Source organism: Asparagus officinalis, chromosome 9 (assembly GCF_001876935.1).
Source record: "Asparagus officinalis chromosome 9, Aspof.V1, whole genome shotgun sequence".
NCBI classification, from domain to species: Eukaryota; Viridiplantae; Streptophyta; class Magnoliopsida; order Asparagales; family Asparagaceae; genus Asparagus; species Asparagus officinalis.
Window position 1 is genome coordinate 9,472,086 of NC_033802.1, and position 12,196 is coordinate 9,484,281.

General features: G+C 33.1%; 1 protein-coding gene across 1 annotated transcript; it reads right to left on the reverse strand.

Annotated features, from left to right (window-relative positions):
• LOC109824520 (two-component response regulator ORR41) lies at positions 10,805-11,873 on the reverse strand. The gene is made up of 5 exons (XM_020391137.1): positions 11,731-11,873; positions 11,567-11,612; positions 11,341-11,487; positions 11,120-11,242; positions 10,805-11,002 (listed from the first exon to the last, which is right to left on the reverse strand). The coding sequence occupies exons 1-5, from the start codon at positions 11,787-11,789 to the stop codon at positions 10,949-10,951; spliced, it is 429 nt and encodes a 142-aa protein (XP_020246726.1). The 5' UTR covers positions 11,790-11,873; the 3' UTR covers positions 10,805-10,948.

A 12,196-nucleotide genomic window follows, 5' to 3' on the forward strand; every position in this document is an offset into this window, starting at 1 on the left:
TTTGTGGGAAGGTTATAGACATGTAGAATGACATGTTAAAGAAAGAATTTATGAAAAAGAATTTCCCAGTTGAGAGAAATAAATGTTTGAACACAGATTTACAGTTTCTGAAAAACTGCAAATAAATGTTTGAACACAGATTTACAGTTTCTGAAAAACTGCAGACATACACGATTTTGTAAAATCAATTAGGCACAGTAAATCAACCAGACATACACGATTTTGTAAAATCAATTAGGCACAGTAAATCAACTCCAAAAATAGTAAAATTTTGATTAAAGTTTATAAACATGTAGTTAAACATGTCAAAGAAAGAATATCTTGAATATCACTTCCCATTTATGAAAACTTATCTGTTTTTTAAAACATGCACGAACAAAAAAACATGATTTTGTAAATTCCATTAAACATTACAAATCAATTCCAAACTTGATGAAACTTTGCAAAATGTTTATAAACATGAAAACAAACATGTTACAAAAATATATTTTCAATTTTTATTTCTCAATTGTGAAAACTCATTATTTTGCAAGTATGTCCAAAACATGAAAAGTTGATATACATGAATTTTGATGTTTTGACATACACACAACTTTTGGAAACTTTTGTGTGGCTCTATAGACTTAGGAAAAGATATAAAAACATATTATCAAGTCCATAAACCAAGAAAACAATATATTTTCAAATATGATAGAATATGAAACATATGAACATATATATGAATATATATTTGTTTCATATCTAAAAAATCAAACCAAAACATATATGTATATATATAACTATATAACTATATAACTATATATATATATATATATATATAAGATCTTGAGTCAAACAAGACCTAATCACACCACACGCCGTTCGATTCATCTTTTTCCAAACCTTCTCTTCAATCTCATCTGGCTTTCCATCTAACTCCAAGGTATCCTCCAAATTCTGCGCGTTCAGCGCATCCAAAACCTCGCATCTCCATAATCCAAAGTTGTTTGTGCCATTAAATTTCTCCACATCTATCTTCATAGAGTGGATATCATCATCAAAACAAGAAGGCCAACAAGAAGCACCACCCTCGACACCCGAAGCACCTTCTTTCCCCGACATCTTTCTCAATGCACCAACGAACGAAGAATAGATCCAAAACTAAAAAGATAGAGTCTTTACCAAAAGATCCCACCTTTATCACCAAACGAAGCTCTAGACGAGCCTTCAAATTGATCTACTCCTCCAAATAGCCCAAGCGTAGCACGAACTCTGATACCACTTATTGTGCGTAGCAAAAATTTCAGCAGAGTTTCTGGTGCACAATAAGAGAGAAATATCGATAAGAATTCTTGTTTCTCAAAGGGAACAAGAATCTGAAGCCTAATATCCCATCAAAGTAGGATATTAACTCTTCCTCTCGTCAGCTCTAGGACTGCGCGTCGGGGGATCCTAAAAACTATTACAATGACCACAAACTCAAACAAACTAATTTTACGTGGTTCGGCAAACTGCCTACGTCCACGGGGCAAGGAGGGGGAGATCTACTATTAGAGGGAGAGATACAACTAAGGTTTACAATCACTCAATCTAAACCCTCACACAAACTCTCAAATCCCTCATACAAAACTCTCTCAAAAGGAGGTGCACAAAATCACAAAGTCGGCCTCTTTCTTCTGCTCTTGCGCTGCACACTTCAGCCGCCAAAAGGAATTCCCAAGCCGAACGAACTCCCGCAGCCGCCTAACAAATCTCCTCCGTGCACGCCTGTCTGCCCCCCCATGTTTTTGCTTGCACAAAACCCTAGAAAGAGAATGCCTCGGTATTTATAGGAAAGATATGCAGCTGTCTCATGCGGAAAGGAAAAAAAGCCCACACTTACAATACCGCTTCACATCGGGTGGGCCTAAGGCCACATGAACTCTTCACGTGCTTCACAGCTAGGGGTGCATTCGGTCCGGATACGGCTCGGATATGATGCTTACCATATCCATATCCGCTTACCCATCTCGGATACGGATACAGATACAGATATACCTCGGTAAGAAAAACTTATAACCATATCCGCTAAAATCGGATACGGTTACGGATATACATGCGGATATATAAGCGGATATGCATGCGGATACAAAACAGATATGAGAAAACTAGATAGTATTGAGAAAAACATAGTTCATGTGATACAAAAAAGTTCGTTAATATGTTCATTATAACTAAATAGTTAAGATTAGTCATCTTGATCATCAAAATTAACCACAAATCCATAATCTAAGAATCGAAACTATCGTAAGAGTATGACTAATATGTATTCGGATATTTCGGATACGGATACAGATATTTCACTACAAAACCATATCCATAACCATATCCTATCGGTTATAGATTTGAGTAACCATATTCGTATCCTAACGGATACGGTTACGGATATTTCATCGGATACGGATACGGTTTAGCACCCCTATTCACAGCGCCTACACGATCATATCCATTAGAGGATGGAAGGAATATTGGATTGAAGCCGTCGTAATTCAAGTCAAAATTCATATCGCTTCATCCCTACAAACCAAGATGAGCAAATTGAAGATCCAATGTTGGTATATTAGTTTAGTTGTTTATACTTTGTGTGTTAATACTTAGAGCTTAAAAATTATACACACACACATTAGTTTTTTGATTTATCGTAGTTTTCAGATTATAGACTTAACAACATGATTTTATATCTTTCATCAATTCTATAAATCTACTTTAATAAATGGAGATATAAATTAAAATATGATAACTACTTTAGGGTACCAAAGTGTAAATACCTAATAACTCTTTTTTGAACGAGATTAATTTCGGGAGGGAACATATAACATCAAAGGTAGTTTGGTCATTGAGGGGCCAAATTGCCAGACCCTTTAGGATTTGAGGGGTTAATGAGCATTTTCAAATATTTTAGTGACTAAATGAGCAAAATTGACCCACACGTTGCCGCGTCATTTGTGTGATGAAATCGAAAAATAATGGTTAAGTACTTTGCTTAGAAAAATATTTTTTAGATTGTGGATAAAAATATTTTTTAGATTGTGGATAAAAATATTTTTGGGAGTTGCAAATAGGTAAATTAGTGTGAGCGAACCAAAAAATGATTTAAGCATTTAGTTAAAAAATTAGCCCAAAAATATTTTTCAGATTTGTATCGTAGATAAATTAGTGCAGGAAAATTTTAAAAAACAATGGTTTAAGCATTACGACAATTCTAATGCCTTTGGTACTTTATATTGTAGATACAGCCAAAAAAAATATTTTAAGCATATTAGCGTGGAGAAAGCCAAAAAAGAAAGGCTCATTTTTATTTAAAGAAATATTAGCTGAAGTATTTATACAATACTAATGACTTGGCTGTCATTACATACACAAATTAGTATGGAGAAAAGCAAAATAAAGGCTCATTTAATTTAGAAAGAAATATTTTCAAAAATTAGTCCCTTACTACTTCAATAATGTCATATTAGTCCCTCAAATCTTAATAATTGCTTATTAGTCTCTCAAATTCTAAGGGACCTTACAATTTTGTCCTTTAATGATGAATATAACTCTTAGTTATGATTTCTCTCTTAAAACTCATCTTGCTCAAAAAATAAAAAAAATAAAAAATGGAAAAATGGAAAAAAATATTATTTACACTTTGATAATCTAAAGTTTATACCTTTTAACTTTAATATGAAAAGTTTTTGGCAAATAGATACCCTAAAGGTCACACCTTTTTAATTTTGATACCTCTAAGTTTTTCTTGACACTTTTATTAAGACAAAGTTTATATCTTATTAACTTTGATAATAAAGTTTTTTAACACTTTGATACAGTAAACTTTTTCTTAAGCTAAGGGGTATTAGAGTTAAAAGATGTTAAAACATTGCGGACACCAAAGTAAAATTTTTTTAGAATCTCTAAGGTATAAAAGATAAAAAAAATGTATAAACGTTAGGGTAGCAAAGTGTCAAAAAAGGTTTGGGTGTCAAAGTTAAAAAAGACATAATTTTTGGGGTATTATAGTGTCCAATAAACTCGTGGATATCAATGTTTTAATATAGTGTAAACTTTAGAGTGTCAAATTGCAAACAACTCTTTAAAAACATTAGATGACGGTATTTTGGACATTGAGGGCTAAAATTGTAATAAGATTATAATTTGATGATGTAATGAGGAATTATTAAATTGAGATACTAATATGAAATCATTGGAGATTTGAGGGGCCAATATCTGAACAACACTACGTAAAAATATCATCTAAAAATGCTAAATTGCAAATAACCCTCTAAAACATATTAGACAAGGTTATTTTTATTATTGAGGTACCAAATTACAACGACCATAGAATTTGAGGGATCAGTGTGCAATTATTGGGATTTGAGGGGTTAATATGCAATTATTGAGAATGTGAAGGACTAATTGGCAATTACAGACATTTGAGTGGCTAATATGCCATTATTAAAAACTAGAGGGACTGCTACTAAATAATAACCTTAATTTAAAAAAATGTTGGGGGTGGGCGTGGGGTGGGGGTTGAGGGGAAGCCAGAGATTCGACCTACGATCCTTAGATTGCTTCCATGGGCTTTATTAACCAACTAAGATATTCTTTGGTTGAAAATTTCCACACAAAAAGTTTATTAATAAAAAGTTACTATTCATTTCTGCAGTAGCAACAATACTAACCCAATAACTTTACTGCATATATATGAGCAAAATTGACTCACACGTTTCCGCGACAGCTGCATGAAAACAATCATAAAAAAAGTTTACATACTTGGCCTAAAAATATATTGTACACCTAATACTTGGAATGAAATAGCAAGTTAAAGTAAGATATATCATCTTACATTGATACAAAACTACTAATATACAATAGTTTAAAATTAATTCTTTTAAGTATGTTAGATCAAAGATGATCTAGAAAAGTGTGTGGGTCTAAAAGTAAATAAAGGTAAAACTTTTGGTTTAGAGATAAAAAAATTAAAAAATGAGTGATTTTAAAAATAAATAAAGCAAAAAAAAAAACATATCTACAGTTCACCATGCCGGGACATTAACATGGAAAAACTAAAATAAAATGGTTAAGACATCTGGTTACGTAGTACATCGTACCATTTAAAAAAATAACTATGAATATGAGTGAGCTCAAAAAATGGAGGGGAAATTTGGGCTTAGAGTAAAAAAATCAAAAAAATTATGGATTAAATATTTAGTTAAAAAAATACACCATAGCTGACCACTTAAATAAAAATATAATGACTCACAATGTATACCAAACCGTTGAAATGCAAAATAGATTTAAAAATAATGTTGAGTACTTTGTGTTATAGTAGCTTTGGAAATGAGTGAGTTCAAAAATAAATAGTATGACTTTTGATTTAGAACGAAAATGTACAAGGTTACAACAAAATATAGAAACTTACATATGATGAGCTGGTGAAATTGTAAAGTAAGTTTAAGATTTGTTCGAATGAGTATTTTAGATCCCAAGAGTGATCTTGGAGGTGAGTGACTTTAATAATAAATGAAGCAAATTTGTGAACGTATACACAAGAACTCATTTTTGGTAGAGAGTAAGTTTAAAGGACAATTGGCTAAAATTTTGAGTTTATACGAAAAAAATATTTTCGATGCTGCCTCATTAGCATAGAATAAAATACAATACTGTTAAGTATTTGATTTATGAAATAATGGTGTATCAAAATAGTAGGATTTCTATGAAAACCACCCATATAAAAGTGGTGTGATTTACACTATTAATAAAATTATCATAATTGACAAACTAGCCATTTAACCATCCATGAGTGGTATAGATTACCCTATTAGATAGGGTGTTCTGATAGAATCCATACTCTATCTAATCACTTAGAACAAAATTTTACATGTTAAAACGAAATATAACAACTTATATGTATAGAAAATTGCCATAATACTTTTGATTTAGAAAAAAAAATTCTTTGGAAGTGTGTGAATTTGAAAATAAATGAGCATAAAATCTTGAACTTATAGGAAAAAACTCATCTACCATTTGTGACATTGCAACAATGTGAAAAAACGTAAAATAATGTTTAAGCATTTCGTCTAAAACACTATACACCTAGATTCTTAGAAAAGAAATATACCAAGTCAAAGTGGAATATAACAACTTAAAATATATGTACAAACTACCACAAATTGAGTTTAAAAATAGGTTGATGTAGTTTTTTTGACTCTAATAGTGATTTTTGAGGTGTGTAGTTTAAAAACTAGATAGATTTGTAGGGATTTTTAGATCTCGTAAAAAACCAAACCACCAAACGCAGCAAATAGAATCACACAAGATTTAACGTGAAAAACCCTCAATAGGGAAAAACCACGGGATTAAAATTAATCCACTATTATCACCAAATTATAATCTTTTACACGGACAAAGACTGCCAAACTCTCTCTCTCTCTTTCTCTCTACACTTCTTAATTTTTTTCTCTCCAACAATAGAAGAAGGGAAACCAAAACCCTATCTCTAGCCTAACTTCCTAATTATAATAAGATTCAAACTCCTAATCATGATAAAATCCAAACTCCTAATCATGATAGATCCCTAACCCTATCTAATTCACATGAAGTTATACAAAGAATTAAAAATACTATACTAAATTGGAGTTTGAGTTGATACCCAACATATCCTCCCTCGACGAAAAATCTCTACGTGTCTCAACGACTTTAGAAAAACTCATTATCTTCATATTGTTCTTCACCTCTCCCTCGTGGACAAGAGTCTGAGAAGAGCAATCTACACTATTAACGGATCGTCCATCTAAATAGCAAATATGGTTGCTATTCTTCCTCCCTTGCAAAATAAAATCACTATCTCTATACACTTTGCACCATTCTCCTTCACTCATATACTTGTACCCACGTGATGCTATCTCACCCAATGAAATTAAATTAGCATCACATGATGACACATATCTCACATGATAAAGAATTTTGATCTTCCCAGTGTGAAGCTTGAGGCGAACACTTCCAATACCTTCAACCTTCATCTTCTTGTTGTTTCCAACAATCATGTCGTCAAATTTTTCATCTGTCTTTAATATGTTAAAATAATTTTTGTTGTTACAGATGTGTATAGAGGCTGTAGAATCTAACACCCAAGTATTACTTGCATCAGTACATGTACTCTGTACCAATAACACCACATCTTCATCACACACAGCCACCGAGGAGTCCGGCTTCTTTCCATTTTTTTGAAGCTTCATATATCTAATACTTTTCAAATCATCATGCGTCTGGGAACATCTAAATTGAATGTGACCCTTCTCTCCGTAATAATAGCACTCCCTTTCACTATCGTCTCGGGCCCAAGATTTTGACCTTCATCGATAAATGTCACATCTCTCCTTACTCCTCTCTTGATTAGATCCTTCAAAAGCTAGTGCACTATCACCACCATTAGATACACTCTCTTTTCCATCATTTTTTCATTCTCACATAGGTGTACTATCACAGTGTTGTCACATCGTCGAACTTTAAAGTCTGCTTCCCTACAATTATCGTCTGAACTAACGGCTTGTACGATTTCGGTAAGGAAGACAATAGGAGTAACGTCTGCTCTTCTTCTTTAATCTCCTCATCAATATTCATAAATTGGCAAACTAGCTGATTAAAGGCATTGATATGGTCTTGAATTGTAGTACCTTCTTCCATCATCAACGAATAAAACTCTATCCTCAAGCACAATCGGTTGGTCATCGACTTTGATGCATAAATCCCCTCGAGCCTTTCCTATAGCCCCCTTGGTGTGGTCCCTTGTATATCATTGTACTTGACTTTGGGGGCGAGTGCCAAACGAATTGTGGTAACCGTCCTCTTTTGCATAGAACTCCATTCAGCATCATTCAATCCTTCAGGTTTCTTCTCCTTTAAAGCTTGATCAACACCCTGCCGCACAAGAATATCTTGAACCGTGCACTGTCATACTGCAAAATTTATCTTACCATTGAATAGCGGAATATCAAACTTCAGACCCGAAGATGTCATCATCGTCTAACCACAATCAAAATTCAAATAAGTCACTGTGGAGATTAAATTTGATAAAACCGACGTCAAAACAAACTCAACACGTCGAAAAACCCTATGAACGACTCCTGGATCACCAAAATCTACCTCCAAATCCTTGATCAAAGATAAATCAACCTCAATCGTCGGATCTGCGTGAACAGTATCCCCGGCTACAACATTCGACTACTTGCTACAGTATGACACCACTACAGTGCCGCGGCCACCGATGCCCTTGCAAATTGCAATGTTCGAATCTCCACGAACTGTCTAACCACGCTCTGATACCACTTGTAGGGATTTTTAGATCTCGTAAAAAAACCCGAAAAACTACCAAACGTAGCAAATAGAATCACACAAGATTTAACGTGGAAAACCCTCAATAGGAAAAACCACGAGATTAAAATCAATCCACTATTACCTCCAAATTACAATCTTTTGTACGAACAAAGATTGTCAAATCTCCTCTCTCTCTCTCTCTCTCTACACTTCTTAGTTTTTTTCCCTCCAACAATAGAAGAATATATATGGGGAAACTAAATCTTTATCTCTAGTCTAACTTCCTAATTAATGACAATAAGATTCAAACTCCTAATCATGATAAAATCCAAACTCCTAATCATGATAGATCTCTAATCCTATCTAATTCTCATGAAGTTGTACAAAGAATTAAAAACACTATACTAACTTGGAGTTTGAGTTGATATCCAACAAGATCTAGTACTTTAGATTTATAATAAAAAAATTCTTGTAATGGGTAGGTTTGAAAATAAATAAGGATAAGATTTATAGCTAAATAATCAATTTACTGTTGCAACTTATGATATAACAATCATTAGAGAATTTTAGGTCAAAAACTGATAATGAAGCGAGTGAATCTAAAAACAAATTAGGGAATTTTGGGTTTATAGCAAAAAAGAGTCTTTATATGGTCGTTCATTATATTATTATAATTATATTATTATTATAGTATATTATTAGAGTTGATGGAGTATTTTAGATTTATGATTAATTTTTCAAGTGAGTTGGCTTAAAGTAAATTAATTGGGTTAGCTTATTGAGTTCATAGATAAATTTTATTTATTTATTATTATTTTTAACTACATTAAACTGATATTGTGGAGTTGAGAAAAGTTTCAAATCCGTGGAACACTATCTTCTTGAGAAGGATTTGTGAAGTGGTAGACTCGTAAGCAAGTTGGGTAGAACATTGTGTTTGTAAACAAAAAATACTTGTTGTCTCTTTTAGCTATTGGGTTGTACTGTAGAATGAATAGAGCCAATATACGGTACTAACCCCAATAGGTTTAGGGGGTGTTTGGTTACATTTCTATAAATTATAGGAAATGTTTTTCATCCAAAATTTGATTTCCTTGTATTTCTTAAAAAAATTATAGGAAAAGTTTTGAGAAGTTAAAAAGTACAAATTTTCTTATTTTTTGTATTGTGCTTGTTTGGTTCAAAACAAGAAAATGACTCATAACTTTTGGGAAAATAGCAACATTTCCTATAATTTATAGAAATGTAACCAAACACCATCAATTTTATAGAAAAGTGAGAACTTTATAGAAAAGTGTTAATGAGTTTTATTATTTAAATAATGAATGCGTCAGATTTCCAAGAGATTTCCGCCCATTTTAGAAGGAAATAAATTTTTATAAATTTTGGTACTTTTCTATACTTTACGGAAAATATTTCTGTAAACCTTTTTTGAGCCAAACACAGTTTGTGGAAATCTATAGAAAACTCTTAATTACAGAAATACCATTGTTTGTACTTTTTAAGAAAACATTTTTCAAAAACAATGCAACCAAACACCCCCTTAGCATACATCTACATAAATAAAATGTAGTTTTGCTCCATTTTTATCTTTCCCAAGGATGGGATGGGCACCGGCAGCTGGCGCCTGGCGTGGGGACTGGGGATGGGCGATTTGGTAGACTGGCATGGTGCAGAGCCCTTGATTGATGTGTGTTATGAGGGCAAAATTGTACTTCTTCGAGAATTTACGCAAAACTTTCAGCTGCTACGCGAAAACAAGAGCTGTTGGCTCTGTTATTATGTTAGACTTCACCTTAATTTAATTTTGGACAAAATATCTAACTCACCTTTAAAGTATGGATGAATTCTTAACTTTCCCGCTAAAATATAAACTTATCTATTCTACCCTTTAAACTATTCAATATAGTCATCAACAGTGAGCTTATGGTCAACTATTGAATTATCTATTGCCGAAAAAATTTGACAGTCAAATATTTAATAAGTTAATGACACGACGGCGTTACTTTGCATTTCCTTATGGGTTTCATCAGGCTGTCCGTTTTTCTTCCAAATCAAAAAAATTTCTTAACTGTCCTTTTTTAAAATTAAAAAACATTCTTAATTAGTTGCAATAAACACAAGAAATGCAAAAAATATTACCACGTCATTAATCTTATAAATATTTAAGTGGGAACTCACAAAATAACTACATAAAGCACTTGCACTAATTTGAGAGCCAAAATAAACAAATTGATCTTTACGGGAGAACTTGAGCACCGTTCACGAGTACTTTAAGAGGGTTCTGATCAATTTGTCCTTTTATTTTTCGTGATGGTTGATCTTGTTACATTAGAAAATCTCTATACTGATTTATTTTCGCGGAGTAGTCATCTTCTTCAAAATGATAGAACTGGGTTTTTGTTTTCCCCTCATTGAGTGTATAACAAAAATTTCATGGTTGACTGCAATTCCCATATATAGACTGAATGTATCATCAAGTCCAAAATCATCATCAAACCCAAAGTTTATCAACACCCATACATATATATTCTAGACTACTATGAAAACAGAGAACACATGCAAATTGATGCTTTTCATCTCTGAAACTGATCTCCTCTCCACCATTACATCAACCTAATTATTGTCAGCAGCTTCAGTATAATCCATATTTAGTCAGGACATCCACCAGTTCCTTTCTTGATGGAGGCTGCATATATATGCACATATCAACAACACGCACACTTAAGTTTACAGCATGTCAAGCAATAGAAACAAATAAAGTTAAATATTTTACCTATTAAAAAAAATTAAAAAAAAACTTTACCTTGCTCTGGAGGAACTCATCAGCTCCTGCCTGTAAGAAAACGTCTCTGTTGGACTGAGAATCATCCGCTGACAGCACTATAATTGGCGTCTCAACTCCCATCGACCTGAGCTGCCTCGTCGCCTGCAACGTTAATCAAGAAGAAGAAGAAGAAGAGGAAGAAATATATTTAGTACTAAGTTCAGTTCTAAACTGAGTAAAAGTGAAAATTATTTTCTCACCTCATGCCCATTCATGATGGGCATGTCCCTGTCCATGAGAACAACATCAGCTTTCTTGCCTCCCACGAAATAATCAACAGCCTTCTGCCCATCCTCAGCCTCCTCCATCTCCAATCCTAGACTCTTCACCATCATCCTCATCACCATCTGCACCCAGAGATCAATGCACGCATATAAGCACGTACATACATATATACTCAATAGTTAAGCTACAATGCGACATTACCCTATTAATCTTCACATCTTCAACCAATAGGATCTTGATACTCTTGCTAGAAGCATTCATTGTTAATGGGAGTAAATTTGAAAGAAAACAAGGTTGAAACAAGAGAGGATGGAGCAAAGAATTGAACGAATGAGAGAGAGAGAGAGATATAATGAGAGAGATACCCCAGTGAGAGTTGAGGAATTGCAGGTGAGCTCAACTGTTTTGTTTGGTGGAAAAACATGCTCAGGTGGTTGATGGAGCTGATCTCAGGGTATCATAGAGTAAATTCTTTTCATTTAATGTGAAGCCTAGTATAGAACTGTACCTGCGAATTTATATATGTAGTTAATGAGAGAAAGAGAACCACATTTTTTGCTGATTTTAAACAAAACATTTTGAATATTGGTTGCGCTTAGACGTAAGTTTTTTTTTTAAAACTCTGGTCTCATGTTAATAACAGTTTTTTTCACTAATGATTCGCATGCATTTCTTCTAGCCACTTGATAATTCATGGCTTCATATATGAAAACTTTTCCCATGCGAACTTGTCTGATGACATTTCAGATTAAAAAACTATTCTATTTCTATATTGATTAACAAAACTTAGGGAAAACCATGAGCTTAAATTGGCTTATTGTCACTAATAGC

What these genes read in the sequence shown, in the direction of transcription:
- LOC109824520 (XM_020391137.1), bottom strand. Translation starts at nt 11,789, where the DNA reads ATGTTTTTCCACCAAACAAAACAGTTGAGCTCACCTGCAATTCCTCAA. An exon ending in ATTCCTCAACTCTCACTGGG is followed by an intron (nt 11,613 to 11,730) that starts GTATCTCTCTCA and finishes GAATGCTTCTAG; the next exon opens with CAAGAGTATCAAGATCCTAT. An exon ending in AAGATGTGAAGATTAATAGG is followed by an intron (nt 11,488 to 11,566) that starts GTAATGTCGCAT and finishes CTCTGGGTGCAG; the next exon opens with ATGGTGATGAGGATGATGGT.